Source organism: Carassius gibelio, chromosome B3 (genome assembly GCF_023724105.1).
Source record: "Carassius gibelio isolate Cgi1373 ecotype wild population from Czech Republic chromosome B3, carGib1.2-hapl.c, whole genome shotgun sequence".
In the NCBI taxonomy this organism is placed as follows: domain Eukaryota; kingdom Metazoa; phylum Chordata; class Actinopteri; order Cypriniformes; family Cyprinidae; genus Carassius; species Carassius gibelio.
The window spans coordinates 13,733,022-13,753,487 of record NC_068398.1 but is presented as its reverse complement, the minus strand read 5'-3'; the positions used below and the strand labels follow the sequence as shown (position 1 = coordinate 13,753,487).

Sequence of the window (20,466 nt, the reverse complement as noted above, 5' to 3'; positions counted from 1 at the left end):
AGATGGTGGATCCCCTGTAAAGACCTTGTTTTTTCTCCATTTTGTCACAGATGGAGTTTTGGTTCCTTGTCGCCTCTGGCTTGCTTCGTTGTGGTCACTTTACAGCTATATCATTGACATGATTGCAAACGATTCCACAGATACTATTTAAACTGACACGAGCTGAAGGATGATATCACTGAATTCAATGATAAACTGCCTTTTAAACTGACTAAAAACTGAGTTTACTAATGTCCTTCTGCATTATTGACTGACACACTATTTTCCTATTTAATACTGTAAAGTTGCTTTGCTTTGATCTGTATTATTAAAAGCACTATATAAATAAACTATGCTTGACTTGACCATGTTGCAAGAGGGAAATGAGAAGAGATGCACATCCTTCCTGGGTTTTACAGTGATTGGTGCAAGATGCTGGAGAAGTAACTCCGTATACCTGATCAGTTCTGATCTAAGAGTCTTGAAAATACCTCCGGATTGTTGTTTGTGATTCTGATCGATATTTTAGTCTGCTTGCTTACTGAATATATTTTATACTGTTTACATTGTAAAGCACTGACTTTGACAACTTACTAACCCAGTTACAAATCTAACAGCTACTTTATACTATATATATAGCGTTCCGTCTTCCACACAGCTTCATCCACACAGCTTTCAAAAAGGGGGGGTGAAATGCTCGTTTTCACTCAATATCCTGTTAATCTTGAGTACCTATAGAGTAGTACTGCATCCTTCATAACTCCAAAAAGTCTTTAGTTTTATTATATTCATAAGAGAAAGATAGTCTGTACCGATTTTTCCCGGGAAAACACGACTGACTGGAGGCGTGACGTGTGGGCGGAGCTAAAGAATCACGAGCGCCAGTAGGCTTTTGCGTTGAGAGCATGTGGAAGCTGTGACACCGTGAGGAAAAAAACAACCAAAACAAACCATGGCTAACAGTCAGATTCAGCGTATATTTATGATCCAGAATCAGATCCAGAGGCTGAAACTGAACGAGAGCAGCAGCAGCAACAACTCGCTCCGAGCGGGGCTCGAACCGGGGTCTCCGATGGGAGGCGGACGCACTAACAAGAAGGCAGAGATATTTGAAGCAGTTTTACTCACCACCTGCGGTTCCAACACACGATCGTGACCCTTTTTCGTTGGGATTGCATCATCCTTAAGAAATAAACGATACGCAAATCCGTCGTCAAACTGGGCCTTGTTTGTAAAACAAGCATCTTCGAAATGCAGGGAACAAACACTTGCACAACTCCGTTGATGCTCTGTAAAAATAAACTCCATCCAACTGGTCCCTTAATGCTGTTTTTTTTTTTGGTAATCTGTGCAGGGTTGTCTTGCCCTGGCAACCAAAAATACACTCCTTTTGTGACATTTCGCGACGCTCTCGCTCTGATCACTGAATGCCTCTGCTCTCAGTGCTCTGCTATACGGGAGCGCGCGCTCTTCCGGGAGAAGTGCCCTTAGGACCCATATAAGGAAATTCCGCTCCATTTAACGTCACACAGAGCCATACTCGAAAAAAACTTTCCGAAACTTGTGACAAACCGGAAGGAGTATTTTTGGAACAGAAATACTCCTTCAAACGTACAACTTAATTTTTGAAACTTTGTCCATGTTTAGCATGGGAATCCAACTCTTTAACAGTGTAAAAAACTCAGTATGCATGAAATAGCATTTCACCCCCCCCTTTCAAAAGGAAGACGAGCACGACAAGCAGTACCACTTTTGTATTCATTCACCTCGTGCATGTGCTGTTGTCAGCCGCGCACCCCATCCACTTGAAGGCACTTTTTGAGACCTGCGACTGCGAGGACGGATGCCCGGCTGTCCGGGAGCCCTCTTGATGACCAAAATTACACAACGCCGACGGCACGTGGATGCGGATGGTCGAATACTTTGGCCTTGATCAGTGGTGCAAGAGATGCAATGAATAAGTGTCATTGCATTATTATGTTTTTGTGAACTTTTACAGTTGAAGCAACTAGATTCAGCGCTGCTGCGATGTTCAATCAAAATATTGGGGAAAAAGAGAACATCAATGTGGAGAAGATCTTGTTTTGGCATGGTTTCAGTTTTGACCTTTCACACTAGTGATGCGTGGGTCCTCTCATAACCCGCGGGGCGGGTCACTAAAAACAATTAAAAAACAAAAATCAATTTATGTTGCGTGGAATTTAATGGCGGAAATTTAGATTCTTTCAAGAGATTTGTTAATTTTCAATTCGTTCACCAAAATGATTCATTAAGATTCTTTCACTGATTTGTTCAGTGACCATTTCTTCATATTACACAAATACGCAGGTGGCGAAAAGAATGTCTTGTGTTATGTTTTAAGTCAATGAACGTATTTACTTGTGACAAAAACTGATTTGGCTTTATTAAAGTGTGTGTATGACTATTAAATAAATAATCTAAATAAGTTCTTCCGATAAGCACCTAACTACGTTTTGTATCTGCTTATTGCTGATCGAGATTTACATGCTTTGCCGACTTACCCTGCTGTATACTCTCATTCATTTCATTCTCGAACGATATGTATCATTTAATTCAACTCACCTATGAGAAGATCATATTAGTTCACTACATTCAACAAATCAAATGCTCTGTCACATCTTGAGTAACTCCAGTGTTGCCAGATTCGACATTTCCAAGTATAGTACCAGAAGTTCAAAATTATCATATTTGGAAGAAAATTATCATACACGAGTCAAAATAGTTATTTATCTATTCTAAACCAACAACATTTTGACACGACCTGCAAATTACCACAATAGGTAACAAGGCGTATTGTTGGACGGAAGCAGTGAGACAAAATACTATCCCATTATTTTCAGTGACTGTCTGCGTCGCGGTGCATATTAAAGCATATTAAAATGATTTTTAACACTTGCTTTGTGGCGTCCAGTGAAGAAGGAATTTAGCTGTTGCTGCTTGGTGCAGTTAACTCCACATCTGAGCCGCTGTCATTGGAATCCTGCAATTTGTCAGATGTTGAAGGGGTTATTGCTATCATGGACTGCAACTAGTGTTCATTGGCTTTTCCTGCATTCTTAACACACCCTCAGGTGCACATTAACGTATTTAGAGTGTCTGTAATGAGCCGGATTCGTGTATGAGTAAAGAAGCCCTATGACTGCAAATTTTCATAAAATTTTGAAATTAACGTACATTATGGGATTTATTTCATTATTGATCGTACATCGTACAGAGGTAAAAAGTATTGTACAAATACAATAATTATTGTACGTCTGGCAACACTGAGTAACTCTGACAGGATGAAACAGTTCACAGAGCTGTTCACGCGCATGCGCTGCTAATAGCGGGGAGCTCGCACGCTGCTGTGGAGGGAGGAACTTCAGTGAATGAGAAATATGAGTCAATGGATTCGATGAACGAAAACAATTCAAACCATCACTAGTGTAATTCCCTATAGCATATTTTAAATATTTGGAATATATATTTTCATATTTTATTAGGTTCTTTGATAAGGTCACAATAGGAATGGTCTAAAAACAACTAACTTATGTGATGTCCCCGATGCGTGGGGCGAGGCAAGAAATTTTTATTTTAATTGCGGGGTGGGTCAGATAATTTCAGAAAAGCGGACCCGCGCATCACTAATTCCCACAGAACGCGTATTTCACGAGAGGCATATCTTCTATCACCGTTGCATTCGTGTCTTGCACAACAGAACCCCATGTTTAGAAATGTAAGTAAAATTAAAGGTGGGTCAAAACTTTATGTTGGGTTTTTATAGTTCTTTAAGCTACTTAATTGTAATTGGTTTACAAAACATTATTTTAAATATTATGCACTTTTTTTCACAGTCATATTTTTTTATGCTTTGAATATACGTGCTTTAGTAATATTTTGTCCAATTTGCCCTCTTGTGGCCTCAGAAGAGAAGCCAAAAGCTTTTCTTCACCCTAACTAATATTATGCATTTAAATTGGAATATAATTCGAATTTTGATCATATTTAATTGCAAATAAGAATTTACTTTTTCAGCCATTTTGACAGCCCTACTGTGTACTACTACAAATAGTGAAAACTAGCAAATTTCAGAGTCTTTAAAAGTCAGAATTAGGGCTGTTAAACATGATAATTTAGCGTGATTAAGTAAAAATAAATAAATAAATGCAATTAATCGTGTCTCTGAATTGTATGCAAATTCTTGCCTCACCAAATGTCAGGCAACACACTGAATATTTATTTTACCAATCACAAAGATCTTTGAAGTTCGTTATGAATTATCATTTCCCCTAGTCAGCAGATAAATTAATCATTCGTGACATAGGGTGATAATATTTGCCACCTATTATTCTGTATGAAGGCTCTGGCATGATAAACTGTGTTTCACTGTGCTCTGTACTTTAGGTTTGTAATTTTCAATGTTTTCATTTGACACAATTATATGCCCATACATCTTCATTCTCCCAGACCTGTGAACGTATTTGCACTATTTTGAGCGTCCTCTGTAGACATGCTACAATTTTATTAACTATACTAATTGTGTTTCAGTCATTGCCTCCAGCATGTGGGAAAACAAAGCCAAAACCAGACATTTTAGGCAAATTAGAAATCCCAGCTAGGACATGTATGGTCATCCTATAACAAAATGTTTTTGAATAATCTTCCTTTTAAGGAATTTCTCAGTAAATATTGAAATATGGTCATTATAGCACATAATTGTTTACCCGATTATTTTAAATTAAGTGTCACTCCTTGTAACAATTTATGCATTTTTTGTGTGAATATTTTGTAAAGCAGAGGCTGCCAGAGAACTGTTATCATAAGGATCATGACAATGTGGGTGCACTCTTTCCTTTATTTCACAGTACTTTGTCTGAAAGCAGGTAACATAGTTTTAAGAAATACAAAAAAACACTCATTGTGCTCTTGTTTGTATCTGTTGCTCTCCGTTCACAGATTTCCCAACATTTATAAGTTGAATGAGATACAGGAGTGCTACACTATGCAATATAAAAACATGTAGGTTACTTGCTAGATTACCTATAAACCTGACAGCTGTTGAAATCTACTGAAATGTATATTCTTTTAAAAAAAATGACAACAGATGAAGACTTTTCAAAAACATCAACACTTAAAGAAAAATACATTTATACAGATATTTCCAGAAGATTAAGGCGGTTTAAATAAAAAAAAAAGAAGAAGAAAGAAATCGGACAACCCAGTTACTTCCTGCATTTCTCTAAATAGCTGATGTACAAATCCAGTGGCAACAGTTCAGCTGGGTAATTTAGTCTTTCTTACTCATGTCTCACCTTTCAGATCAGCAGTGATCATCGCAGGGTCCGTGCAGTGGCATTCAACATTTACAAAAGCATTTTTACCCGCCGAACAGTACAAAAGCCTAAAACAATACCCTTAGGTTTATAAACTTTTTTTTTTCTGATTGATTAAATATTGTTGACAGAAATGCCAAATGCATGAAACTGAAAAGAAGTATGAATATCAAAACTCAGCATACAGCATGAAAAATGGGGATTATGTGATTGTAAAAAACAACAACAACAAAAACAGCAAAGAAACTGCAGCTGAAAAGGCTGCTTCATGTATGTAATACATTCATCCATAGGGCTGTTGGCTCGAGATTGGTGGAAACATCTGCAGAAAAATGTGTGATGAGCTGCCACCCAAGCACTTTGGTTCACGATCAGATAACCCCTCAGTACTATTAGGCATCGTAAGGTCAAAGCAGAAGTGTTTTGTGGAGTGCTTTACTAGTAAACAAATCAGACATAAATGTGTATCAAAATACTCTACTTTATGTATCATTTTCTTCCACTTTGACATTGAAATGATGTATGCAAATGTTTCATCTACACCATCCCAACCAAACTGATTCACTTTGTGGTTATGATACACAAATGTAACATCACATCAGCCTTTGTGTAATCTTGTGCGGTCTGATCAGTGGCATGGATTAAACAGAAAATTGGCAAAGCAGGGTAGCGTAAACTGTGGCCTAAAGGAAAATATATCATTTCATTGACCAGTGCAATGTTTATCCATCAGGACGGTAAACATTCATTTAAGGACAGATAATATCACAGGAGCTAACTCCGAAATCCATGGTCTAAACCTGAATCATACACATTATAGATTTGATTTTCTCAATATTTTAACAGCAAACGTTGCAAATATAGAAACAGTATCTGTACATAGTTCATTTGTATTTAGAACAAACTCAAATATTGGGAGAAAAATGGTCCATAAATTACAGTCCTGCAGAAGAAATACTAAGATTTCATAAGCTGTCTTTTCACTGTTGGATTCGTTTTAGTCTCACAGTACCCAACAGCTAATCCAGTCACAGGACTTGGCCATGCTGTAATCAATTACTAAAAATCCATTTCAACATATATATATATATATATATATATATATATATATATATATATATATATATATATATATATATATATATATATATATATATATACACATTATATTTGCAATATATTCTCCTCTTGTTGCTTTAAGTAACATCTTTTAATGTTGATACACAAACCTTTTTCCCTAAGTTGAAATTCACTGTAGTGTAATATTTATCCATTAGAATGTGATTTCACTAGATTAAGGATTTCTTCTGGTTCTGTTCATTATGGTCCATCAAAAAATGAAAAAGACACAGACAAAAACTTGAGTAGATTAAGATTTTTGTTGGGCTGACACTCCCTTCCAGTAATCTAGAATGTCATGAAGGTCTTCATCCTTAGCAAACTGCACTTTTTTCCTCAGAGCATGGCCTGCTGCCATGTACTCCTCATTTTTGTGTCGCTTGCGATGGAGTTTAAAGCGCTCCCAGATGCTGTGCGATGGTTTGCAGTAGTACTCGGGACTAGAGGAGTAACTGAGATTGTGGTACTGGGGAGAGAGTTGCGAGTAAGCCAAGTCTCTGGCACGAGGCCGCGTCAGGGGCTCCAAAATGGAGGCTTTCCGACTATCCGGTTCTTCCAACTCTTCAATTTGGTGGGTGTCGGGGTAGGAGTGCCGATGTTCACTATACTGTCGGATCTTCTCCGCCTCTGCCCTTAGTATCGCAGCAGCGGGCGTGATGGTCAGAATAGTCTCCCCTGTGGGTGAAGTCTTCTCTATGTACTTCGACTCTGACTTGTAGGACACCTCTGAACGGTAAGGCCTTGGACTCCGCATTGGCCCACCAGTGGCTGTACTCGGACGCTTTGGAGAGGCATCTGATGCATGATGTCTTTGTAAAGAGTGGTGGTAGCTGTCCTTGTAGACAGGTGACAGGAAGCTAGACTTGCTCTGAGGCTGCTCTGAGATCAGTACCAACTGAGGTTCAGCTGTTGACACGGCACCAGATTTCACCCCTTGGAAGGAGGTGGACTCTGATTTCAGAGCATCTATGCAATTGTTAATAATCTGGTTGACCTTGTCCACCTCCTTCGCAATTGTCGAGATCTCGGGAACTGTGCCTTGGCTGTTGCCAGGCATGGACATCTCACATTCCCTTCGATCTGAGTGCTCCCCTGTTCTCACTTCCATATAATTCCCTTTGGCTATTTTCGGAGTGTCGCTGATGTCTTGCAGTTTGTATTGCTCGATTTCACTGGCGGAAGGTAGATAGGGCATGCGGGTCATGCTCTCCCCAGTCATCATTTGCTTTTGAGTCATCCTGGATATTGTCCCGCCCTCCAGCTCACCGCCATATTTTAACTCAATTATGTTCTTTTTTAAGCTGCCTGTCTTTTTGTGCTTTTCATCTTGTTGTCTCTTTTTTCGCAGACAGTAATACACGATCCCTAAAACAATTACCATACTGAAAAGACATCCTAAGATAGTCATTATGTAGTGAGTGGCTGTTGCCGTACTAACGTCTCGCTCTTTCCCATTCTTATGCCCAGTGGATAGTGTCAGACATGTATGATTGAAACGCAATGAGTTTCTTATGGAAGCCACACAGTAGGTGTAATCGGTGTGGGGTTTCAGGTTTTTCAGTTCAATATCCTCCTTCTGCCGCTTTAGATTCTGTATATCCGTGAAGAAGCTGTTGTTGTACAGGACAAGGATGTACATCTTCTTGTAGGGGTAAGGGATCTGAACAGTGATTACTGCGTTCGTGTGAGACACTTGCTTGAGTTTCATGATTGGTTTCACATCTAAGTCTATGTATGTGGGACTGATGCTGATTCCCTCCGGTTCAGTCCCTGAAGGACAGTCTTCCAACCCACACGGCGTCGAGTCTGGAGGGTAAGTGGTGGTCTCGGTAGGCACAGGGATGTAAGTAGACACATAGTCCTCCGTGCACACAGTGGACAGCATATGCAGAGCATTCCGGTATGTGGGATTGTTTGGATTCTGGCTTAGGAGACTGTAGCCCGAGACTCCTGCAGGAGAATCGCACACCATCCGTTCACTTGTCCTGTTAGGAAAGACCGACAGCCACTTGACGAACCCCAAAAGCTCACAGGAGCAGTTGAAAGGGTTGGTGTAGAGTTCACAGGTGGTCAGCTTAGTCAGGCTGGTGAAGGTGGACCCATCCAACACCTGGATGCGGTTCATGGAAAGATCAATGTTTTCTATGTTTGGGCACTCCCAGAAGGCATTGGGTGTCACAGTCTCAATCAGGTTGGCCTGGAGGTAGAGGTACTGCAGCTTCCCCAAACCCCTGAGAATCCCTTCGGTTAAGTTACGCAACTTATTGAAACCTAACTGGAGAACCTGCAAGTTGAACTGGGCTGAAAAAGCACCGTCCTCAATGTAATTAATCTCATTCTTGGTCAGATTCAGGTATGTGAGGTTGGTAAAGCGGCTAAGGGCAGAGTAGTGGATGCTTTTGATCTTGTTCTCATTCAATCGAAGGTCCACTATGGTGCTGTTGATATGCTGAGGGATGGCCTCATAGGGTGGCTGGTTTTGGCTGCAAATGGCCAGCCATACAAAGCCCTTTTCACCCTCTATGAGCCAACAATCCCCCATCACTCCACCTATGTGAGTCAGATAAACTATGGCCAAAGACCAGAAGAAGGCACTCTTCACCATGCCTCGAATACTAGCTCCTGATGCCTTTCTGGAAGCCATGAGCAATGCCAGTTGGTAGCAGCTTGGGGTACCACTTGAGTTCAAACTAGGCTGGATGGAGCCTCACAGTATTTAAGTAGGGTAATAAACCCTTTCTCTTTAGCCAAGGGACAAAATGTCCAGTCTCTGGTCCAGAGAATTATTTCACATGAGTTGAGGATTTCTGCACTGATATGTCAGCCCCTTATTAAACCTGCTGTCCATAGCTTATGCATTTACAGGTTAAGTCTCCAATAGAGAAGTTTTCACACTAGTGGAGTGCTAGAGCTGGGTCTTAATGTTTCACCAATTCAAAATGGCCTGTATTTATTTCCCCAGGGTAGAGCATTGTTGATGGCTTTCATCCTCTTGTCTTTTCTTCTATTCCACCATTTTAGTCTCATTTATAGGCCCAGAGGTGCAACCTGGATAAGAAAAGAAAAAAAGGAAGCATTGACTGACGCTCACAAATTCTTTAAATTAGAAAAGCAATATTCTAAATACAGTTCAACATGCAAAAGAGATTACATGGTTCATACCATACAATGTGGTCTGCAATGTATGTGTGCAAGCTCAAAGGAATAATTAATATTGTTAAAATTGTATTTATTTCTGTGATGTCTTATTCATATGGACATGTGGAAGGTAAAATAATAACTTTGTTAGCTGACCATCAATTTATTTTGCACACAATTTTCCTTCCCTAAAGATCCTGTGACATATTGCTATTATCGGAAACCATTGGCCAATTTCCACCTGACAGATAAAAGAAAACAAAAGTGTCCCTTTTCTCCCTCAATTAACTCTGAGACCATCCAAATGAGCAGAACCAATACTCGAGGGATGAAAGAGATCAATTACTCATTGTCCTTTAAAATGTCAAAACAAGCATTACCTCTTGAGACCAGTTTAGCTAATTAAAATGCATAGTTTGGAAGAATTGCATCTTATCTTTAAGGATATAAAGATACATTGGGCCAAAAAAAAAAAAAAAATCACCTAATCAATTACTAAACACAAAACAAATTCATCAAATAAATAATACTATGGGTGATTCTATACTACACAAGCAGTTTTGCCTCCAGATTTTTTAAGCAAGCTTTTTCTTGATGCTTATTTATTTTTAAATTAAATACTCAGCTATGAAGCAGGAGGAAATCACACGGGAATGGTATTTCTTTGAAAGGCACTGCACTCACAGAGAGAAGGTATGTTCCCTGGGGTGGTAGAAACAAGAGGGAGCTTCAGTTCACAGTCATCCCTGGCAGGCTTTGCAACCACATTGAGACAGCTCTAAGCAATGTTGGCTGTATCACAAATCATTTTCTGAGTTAAGAGAGGATGGGAACTGGTTTGAAAGCAAAGGGCTTTCTTTCCACTTTCTTTCTTTCCTTCTTCTAACCGTGAATATAAAGACAATTGCTGTGTGTGTATATGTGTATGTGCGAGTTTGTATTTTGCAATAACCTGAGTGCTATGAATTGTCCTTATTTCACTTTACTATGACAGTAAAGGAAAAATATATTGTCAAGTAACTAAAAAACACTTTGTCCTCTATTGGTATCACCGCAATGTCAAGTAATGCACATTATTATCCAACCAATATGAATAAAACTACAAAAGAACACAACAATGGCAGCACAAAATGAAAGTCATTCATTATTGCACTGTGTCTCCTTGAAGCTGGTGAAAGCTCCTAAAAGTCGCTTCACTAGATGGAGGAATTATGAGTAAATACTTGCACAATATTGAATTCTTTACAGTGATTTTCACTGCTCTAAAAACTCATTCTAATTGCTCTGTCTGATTGCCCCTCTGTAAGCCGTAACTTCAGCTGCTTACCTGCCCTGCGAAAGCCAAGGTGACTGGCAGAGTGGGAGCATGCCGATTTTACACAAGTAAATTATGCAAGGAGGCTTTCACTGAAGAGGAAAGAAGCATTTCTCAAGTGTATAGATGGACACGGTTCATAAAGCCCTCGATGGAAGGCAGTGGATCAAAGATGGGATTTTACTGAGATTTGTCTGGGTTTCTCACAAGTGATGCATTAGATCGTCTATGTGCAAGATCACACTATGGTTTAAACCACAAACAACTCGGTATACATCTTATTAAATCTATTATAATCATTGTCACTTATTTCTAGAATTAATTCTGTCAGTAATCAGGATTGTAACACTGACCATGTCACTCTTTGTATTGATTGTTCTTCTTCCACTGAAGCTCAAGATGCTCTTTGGATCATTTGAACTCATGCCGGAAAAAATGACCGTTACATTTTACACCATTTTGTGGAGTTCATGCAGCCTGATTGCTGCTGTCATTAATGCAAAATAATGAGATGCCAAATCAGACATTCTTATTTATTTTTCTACTACATTTATTTTTTTACTGAAAATGTTGTTTTGATCATATAATATGTAATAATTATTTTTATTTATTTAAATGTATTTTTCTTTCTTTCTTTTAGTTTTTATTTCTTCTCAATTCTAGAAAGCAAAATAAAATAATTTATGATCATCTCAGACTTGTATATTGCTCTGAATCTATGACAAACACACCATGAATCATATTTTTCCACATACTGTTGTTATTCACAAGAGATGATAATATCAACACAGTGGCTAGTGAGCGACATGCAAGAATTGGACAAGGAAACAGGCGATGTGGTTATTTATAGAAATACGTGTGTACACATGACAAGTGCACTCACATTTCCCCCTTGAGACTTCAAACTTCTAAGATTCTTTGTGTCTGTCTCTGAAAAATCACATTCATGACAAACTATGAAACACAGAATGATTTGTTTTGATTGATATTACTAGTTTCATCAGAATGAGAAAATAATTTTCATAACTTGCCTGTACATATAAAAATGGGAAAAAATGCAAAAAGTGTAACATTGAAACTTTGATTTGCACATAAACTTCATAATAATATTTTTCATTTTAACAATTTTAGTGCAGATTTTGTGAGTCAAGTGACAAATGTATTGCTGTGGACTAATTTTCAATGGCATGCAAATACAAACAATATATTGAATTCAAATCCACTGTTTGTTTAATCAATTGTTTACTTGTCTACAGAAAATATTGCAATTATTGATATAGGTGGTTAATTAATCAGCAAGCAGGATCCAAGTAATTTTATTCAATTTTCTTTTGTTTTATTTTATTGGTAGTCATCCCCTAATTTTCATTTATGCCTGTGAACCAACGCCAATGTAATCATATCCCATTTCTTCTAACTGCCACTTTCCTGCCACACTGCAATCAAATTAGGCTCCCCATGTGGTTAAAATTCAAGATTCTAGAATACACCAGTGACTAAATTTTTCCATGCAATCCCATTACAAAGAGATTTGTGAATATATTTCCCTGGTGTTTGCATTCTTAGGTGTGTGAAAGACAACCAAGCCACTGTAAAATAGTGTATTAACAGTCAGTAGAGTAATGTAATTGGAAATAAAAAAAATAAAAAAAAAAAAACCTTAAGGCTTCCCCTTGACAGCTCCTATTATTTGCTGGAGCTAAGCACTTTTACTTCGAGGTGGAAAAAATTGTGTTGAAAAAAAAGTGTATTCACGAGTACCATGCACCTGCCTCACCTGCTCATGGCCCATATTTTTCTCTGGCGACTGATAGGACAGTGACTGGACAGGCAGGTGACAGGCTGATAGACAGCTTCATCATGCCACACTGCTTTCTGGACGGTTTAATCCTCAGGCCGTGCCGCTACCTGCTTTCAGCTGGCCTGTGCAAACAGATATCTGCTGGCCAGAATGGCAGCTGCTGACACGAGAGCCCTCAGTGTCACGGACAGGTGCAGAGCAGGAACCTCGGCAGGTGGATATATTCTAGGGTGGATGGAGATCAGAATGACAGCTCAAGGTAATGGAGGCTACAGCACCAATCAATCAGATCCATCAATGACACTTAAAGATCAGAGGTCATATTCTTAGTCAGATGACCTTTCTCTGCTTGGTTCGGCTTTTTTCAGACCTGCGAGCTAGTGTCTAGGTTAATAAGATTGAAGTCAGACATTGAGAAGATTAACCATGGGACAAGACAAGACCAACTTTTAGCAAATGATGTATGGTACTACATTTACATTTACTAAATCTAACATCATATAGTGTGATACTGTCTGGAACTACACTGAAAACTGACATTTCCATTCCCTTACTCTTTGCTTTAAGTGACACTGAGTAGTGAATATTGAATGAGTGAACAAATGCTTGACTTACAATACCATTCTAATATTTGGGGCTTTACTTTTTTATGTTTTTGAAAAAAGAATTCTCATTCTCAGAATTTCTCAAGAAATCATAACTTTAATTAAAAAAAAAAAAAAACCTTCTTCTTCTTATTATTATGAATAGAAAGTTATGATGACTAGCTCATGTTGCATCTGCTGGTTAGCAGAAAAGAGCAGTTTCCTTTCACAATTCCCCAGCTCCACCTGTATAGAGCTGCAACAGATTATTATAAATGCTATTCATGCATTAGCAGTAGCAGTGTCTTAAATCCTCACAGCAGTGTATCTGTGTATGTATTGGCGGTAGCAAGTTCCTGTACTTGAAGTAGCAGCAGCAACAGAAATAAGCTATAGCAACAGCAATAACCAACAGAAGCAGGAGCAGCATAGCAGATCTATTCCCCCAAGCCCAAATAACAAACTACATATCCATTACCATGCTTAAACCAAGTTGTCATATTGGCACTTTTTGTGTAAATGCATCCTTGCTAAATAAAAGTGTTCATCTTTTTAAAATAATCATATAATATTTTATTAACTTTTGAGTGGTAGTGTGAATTACCTTAATCTAATGTAGGTTTACTTGATATTATCAACACTGTAGCATATTTTTTAAGACACCTTTATTTAAATAGTGCTTTAAGAAATACAGATTGTGTGCAATAAAGTTGACAATATCATTGGAAATTAAGTTTCCCCAACTAAGCAAGCCAGAGGGGACAGCGGCAAGGAACCAAAACTCCATCGGTGACAGAATGGTGTAAAAAACCTTGGGAGAAACCAGGCTCATATTTTTATATTCTATACATGGTAATAGCTGGAGGAGAAATTCTGTCCACAAACTCTCCCAGTGCAGAGTATTCACATACAAGCTTAAATTCGAGCCAGCCAACCTAAAACTAATGAAGAATCATATAGAAACTATAAGTGAGTGTATCATGGCTGTTTCTGTATTGTCATTGACAATGCAAGCAACAAATGTGGCAATATCCACACTTGTTTCTCACCCACGTCATCTCAGTTGTGCGGACACTTTCCACTCACACATTCTCTGTCAATGTACAGCTTGTATAAACAATGTAAGCAATGTATGTTGCACAGCATGTTGAGTCATTTACACAAGGTAAACAATGACCCGCCGACTAGTAAAAAGTCACACAAACCCTGAAGTGAAGTTTTAAAATTCATAACCTCCAAGCAATTGTGTTTGAATAAATCCACTTTTGATCCTTTTCAGAGAACCAGTGAGAGTGAAATCTGGACAAGAGGACAGAGTCACAGAGAAGCCAGTGTTAACAGTTGTTTTGTCTGAATCTGAATGAGGCCTGAGGGAGGGATTAAATGCAATTGTTATTCAGTGTCGGCTGGGTATGCATTTGGAATTAACAGCGGTTTCCAACAATGCACATTTCTATCCCAAACTCAAACATTATGCCAAGCATTACCACTTTCCTTCCTGCAAATTTGTGCCCTCTCATCGGTCTGTTCTGCATGTTCATCCACACATATTAATGACTCTCGCTCTGCATATGCCATTAGTGGCTGCTGGCAGGCAGGGTTACTGAAATTCACTTTGTTTTTAGGGGTGCCTGAGGAGGAGCACGGACAGCCATGTGTTGAGAGCGGCTTGGCATGAGCTATTGGATGGATGTGAAATTGGTTGGACTGAAAAGCCTGTCTGGATGTGGCCAGAGCCTCTCACATCAGTAATGGTGCTATGCAGTGACATGACCATAGTTTGGGTTGGAACGGCATTTGAAATAGATCCTGAGTCCCTCTGAACAGATGTTTCCCATACAAACAGAAAGAATGAGGCAACTGTGCTACAGGGACTGGAATTCACTTACGGTCTTAAAGGTGTAGTTCACCCAAAAATTAAAACTCACTCTTGTTGCTCACATGCTGTTATTGCCACGGCGCACAATTAATTTTTTAAAGAATCTTCACACAAATCATAGCACTGCATTCTCACATATGTTGTAACCAAATATGATTGTAATAAAAAAAAAAATGCTGTGTGTCTGCTGAAAGTTTTCTCACTGGTGAATGACACATGATGTATTGTAGTAATGTTGTCTCTAATCATCGGATCTGTTCGCATTCATGCGTTCAGCAAGTGCGGCCTTGGATGGCGATTTGGGACTTTTACTGTACTTTAATTACATGCATTTACTAAATGGCTAGGGTTAGGATTTGTCTTGGGGTTAATTTGCATAATTTATTGTTATTATAACAGTAAGTGCATGTAACATGCAAGAAGGACAACTCAAAATAAAGATTTACCCAGAAGTGTTACCAGAATTGCTACACAACAATAATAAAAAAAAAAATGTATGTTTTAATTAATATTTCTTATGAAACACATCTAGCCAAAAAGAAAACCCCATGGGGTGACTCTGGAAAATGTGTCACTTAAAAGGTTTTCCAAGACTTCAGGTTCACCAAAACCATCTTATCACACCATTGGGAATTTAGAGTGAGTGTCAAGAATAAGTTTGTGAAAATATCTGGATTTCTGGATCGATGAATCATTAAAATGCAGTCTGACCTTAATGTAACTCACAATTACAGACAAGCACTATCTGCCTAAACAAATAACACAAATGAGTCTTTAGGAATGTTTTCATAACCTTTTCATCTAATTTATAAAATGTGTTTTTTAATGGCCTGTGAAAGCCTTTGGAATGGATGCATTGTTTACACTAACAAACCTTCCTCGAGGAGTAAGCAGGATTTGCGTGACTTCATTTAAAAGGCAGGGCACCTGTGCAACCCACACTTCTAATCTCATCTCCCTAATTGACTCCAATTAGCATTTGGAGAAGCGCAGAGTTTCACTTAATTTTTCCATTCTGTCTTGTCAATGATCAGGCAATGTTTTAAACAAAAAATAAATACATAAAAGTAAAATAAAAACTATTTGTACGTTATTAATTTAATCTGATTTCTGTAATTGTGCAATTGATGAAGACACAAATTTTATGGAACATCAATGTGGACACATTTTATGAGCATCAATGCAACAATATAGGAATTTTTAAATGGTTCACAAACACACACACACACACACACACGCACACACACGCACGCACACGCACACACACACACACACGCACACACACACAAACTCACACACACACACACACACACACACACACACACACACACACACACACACACATATATGTATGTATATATATGTATATATATGTATACATTTTTTTTTTTTACTGTCATTTGGGATATCTACAAAAATAGGCCAGTGGATGGCTCACTTAGGAACACTGGGATGATCTTTAAAGCAGTGAAGTTCCTTTGCAGCTTAGTCTCCAACTGAGCATGAAAAGAGAACAGAGAGGCAAATTACAAAAGCACTTTCCTCTATCCTTAACAAAACTTTACCTACCAAACTGAAATGTCCATGAAACGAATATGAGAAATCCATCAGGGCAAAATGTGAAGTGGGATGACTGATGGCTTTAACAGGCATAAAAAAAAAAAAAACTGCCTCTATCCTGTGGCCCATTCTCCCAAGTCTGTGACCTTTAAAGCAACAAAATGGCAAAGGCCAAGAGTGTGTATAACCTTGGCCAGCAGGATACGGAGGCTAGACCCGCTTTAGGTAAAGTTTTGGTAAACCAACAGAGACTGTACTCATTAATCTAACATAGACATGCTGTTTGTCCAGCCTGACTCGCTCCAGTTGGACTGATTTTACCCCAAAGTGTCGGCATACATTACAGATGAGCTGCATGACTTGTAAGAACAAACATGGACTATATTCACAATGGACCCAGACAAAAACAAACACGATCTGCATAAGCCATCATTTATATTCACATTTTGTTCCTTATGTTTTTGCTTGCGTTTGGCCCCAAGCTCCTTAAAAACATACTAAATCTCTTGCAAATATAAATATGAATGATTCCATTAGCATCATAGGGCATGTGTTGCTGAAGAAGACTCCACACTTAAATGAGTTACATAAACAAATGGTAATAATGTCTGTAGGGACCCTTCCTAGCTCTGCTTTCTCCTCTGTCCATTCCTCATTAATAGCCTGAGTCTCCATGGTCCAGCGGAGGCCATGTGTGCTGTAGGCCAGAACAGTCAGGGTCTTCAAGCCTGACGGAGCCTCCTCTGGGAGTGCACATCTGCTCCCTGGTCTGGGTGACATTTCGCTTTGGCGAGCATGCAGAGCAGTGATGGCTTTTTCTGCTGTTCTCTATGCACAAGCTAATGAGAGAGCTGTAGATAAACTCAAAGGTTTTCACCACGCATTTAGTACTAGTGAAATGTTCATTGTTCTGGCCATTTAAAATGAAGCAGCAACAATCCATTAGGAAAGAAAATGACAAGTTAGATTTCTTTAGTATCTCAATTGTTTCTGCAGAGAAATTAAAGGCAGGAGTTTTGAGATCAGCTTTCTCCTGTTAAAAGACAACAGAAATCTCACACGTGCCTCATTTCAGAAGAAATCTTAATGTCACACACTGTCAGGTGCAGAGGAGAACGACACACTATTTTCCTGTTTAGTAATGTAAATCTGCTTTGACACAATCTGCATTGTAAAAAGCACTATATAAACAATGGTGACTTAACTTGACTTTACTCTCACCAGCTAAATGTTTTCAGTCAGTTATTTCTATCTTTTGCTGTAGTGTGTCAATAGGAAATATCAGTTTACATTCCCAAACATTCATTTTGCCAGTAATTGTAATAGATATTTGTTTGCACAAGGAGTCTGACAGCAGCCAATGCTGCACACAGAGATCTGATCTCATCATCATCATCAGTCTTTCTGGAATAACATGAAGAAACAGAACAAACTGAGACAGACTCAGTCCAGAAGAACTGTGGCAACGTCACACTTCAAGAGACCTACCTGCAAAGTTACAGTATTGTTAAAAGTACTACCAACCCATTCTCACTCCAAAGGCGTCAAAAACCGAAGCATGGTCAAGCGCCCCTAGCGTCACTATTATGACGCCAAATGTGCCTCTCGGCGTCGAATATCGAAGCACTACGACATTCATTGCTTTCAGTGGGAAACTTTTGGCGTCAGAATTCGACACGAGGACATGAGATGTTTATCGCTATGAAATCACGTTCAAGAAGTCTCATTCAGAACACATCGCGATACTTGCTATCAGTTCCACAGTTTGGGTGAGTAGTCGTATATACGCTCTTTTAATGCCTTTTATAAAATGTATTCTGTCTTCTTTATTAATCAGATTAGTGCCATATGTTTAATCGCTGTATTATATCGGTCATCCGCGGCTGTCTTTGAGTTTCATTGCGTTTAAATAAATGAACACAGCTGCTAATTAGTCTGATTAAACTCTATCTGTCACGTGACGTGCCATAGACCTTCGATCCGTTTTATATTATTATTAATTTCAGGATTAATGATGTAAGTTGTATTTGTAGTAAAATCATGGTAATCACGACACTTACAATAGTAATAAATGAAATGTGAAGTTAAAACACAGTAAACAGGACATTAGTAACTGTAACTGTAGTTTTACTATGGTATATTAATAATCAATACAACAATACAATAATCACCAAACCAGCTATGTTTGTATCACTGTAATGTTAGTGTTTTTATGTGCTTTTATATGACAGATATCACAGTAATCATATGTTCTGTACCATGCTTTTAATACCTTTTAATGTAAATCCCAAAAAAAAAAAAATCAAATTAAAAATAAATAAAAAAACATGTATTTTTCCATTTTGCAGTTCATTCATATCAGTTTATATTTATATATACATTTATATATATTTATTATATCTAAATATTTTGCTCACAGATCATTATTAACATTCTTTATATAATTCAATTTTATTTACTCTCCCCATTTTATTATTTTTATTTTTAGCTGAAAAGACGTAAAGGCAGTCAGCCCAGTGGTGTTTCTGGAGAGGGATTCCTTCAGAAATGGAGAAGACAGAAAGCTGTGGAGGCAGATATATGCAGCAGTAAGTCTGTGATAGTTTGTCTCTTTTATCAAACATTCCTGCTGTTATAATTTGTACAGCATTTGTTGTTTCTTAAACTGTTGCACTGTCCAAATACCCACACTTGCCATCTTTGCACTTGACCACTTGATTACTTATTTGAAGTCTTTCCTGTATTTGGCCTAGTGTTCGAGTGAGCATGATAACCACAAGTGTGTGTCGAACTTTTCATGACCTGATGACTGTGTTTCCCAATCCTGATCCTGGAGAACCCCAGCACTGCACGGTTTTGGTGTCTCTCTTATCTGCCTTGGAGTCTTAACTGATGAGCTGATGAGTTGAATCAGGTGTGTTTGATCAGGGAGACATCTCAAATGTGCAGTGTTGGGCTTCTCCAGGACCAGGATTGGGAGCCACTGCCTTATGGGACACTTATGTGTTTACAGAGATTTTTAATAACTAATTATCAATATTTCACATACTGTACATTGGACAGCTTCCCATGACCTCTTGTGAGATCTCGGCAAAAAGTCTGACGATTTATTCCAAAACATGATGCATGATGGGATACACTAAGCTTTGTATAGCGCTCCGGAGCAGTATTGGAGAGGTTTAGTGTGTTAAGGACGCTGTGCTTTGGCACTATTAAGACAGTCTCGTTCACACACTGTCACTTACACACACTCTCAAGTGGCCAAGACTGCAAGTGTGGGTATCTGGACAGGGTCAAAGTCTTAAAAATGATCCCTAAACACATCACAGTCTTAATAATCCAGTTTAACACTTGTATGATATTGTACAAGCCCCAGGACAGCCTCATCTGACACTATCAAAAGAATTCATATGACTATAGCTTGCTATTAATTACTTGCTTTCAATAATGGATGCATTTAACTTTTAATTATACAGCATCTTTACAGAGGTGTAATGTACAAGTTGCACGTAATTAATAATATTTCCTTCTTTCTGTCTTACAGGATTTTTTGCAGATAATCCTAATGCTGTTCTTCTTTTTCAGGTCTAAAATATCAAGCTCAACAACTCACTCAAGAGCCAACCCTCACAAACCTTCCTAAAAACTAAAAGAGCTATTACTGAGTCTCAGCGAATCTTGCCATGATCAGCTCTTCCCAGGTACATTTGTTTAGAATATTTTTTTTAATCAACATTTACTCCTCAAATGCTCTGGTC

The 20,466-nt window shown here is 38.4% G+C and overlaps 1 protein-coding gene and 1 long non-coding RNA gene across 3 annotated transcripts in view; one reads left to right on the top strand and one right to left on the bottom strand.

The window, feature by feature from the left end:
- LOC127952402 (uncharacterized) overlaps positions 1-20,466 on the top strand; it is a 32,257-nt gene that overhangs the window by 10,492 nt on the left and 1,299 nt on the right. Inside the window, exons 1-2 of one of the 2 annotated variants that reach the window (XR_008152933.1) lie at positions 19,176-19,296; positions 20,294-20,409. This is a non-coding gene — a long non-coding RNA (uncharacterized LOC127952402). Of the gene's footprint in view, positions 1-19,175; positions 19,297-20,293; positions 20,410-20,466 lie in introns of those variants that run through there. The other variant, XR_008152934.1, reaches the window with a different exon arrangement.
- LOC127952388 (protein ELFN1-like) overlaps positions 6,485-20,466 on the bottom strand; it is a 95,858-nt gene continuing 81,876 nt past the window's right edge. The window contains exon 3 of the mRNA XM_052550798.1: positions 6,485-9,479. Coding sequence (XP_052406758.1) covers positions 6,682-9,075 — 2,394 coding nt within the window. The 5' untranslated portion in view covers positions 9,076-9,479 and the 3' untranslated portion in view covers positions 6,485-6,681. The remainder of the gene's footprint in view (positions 9,480-20,466) is intronic.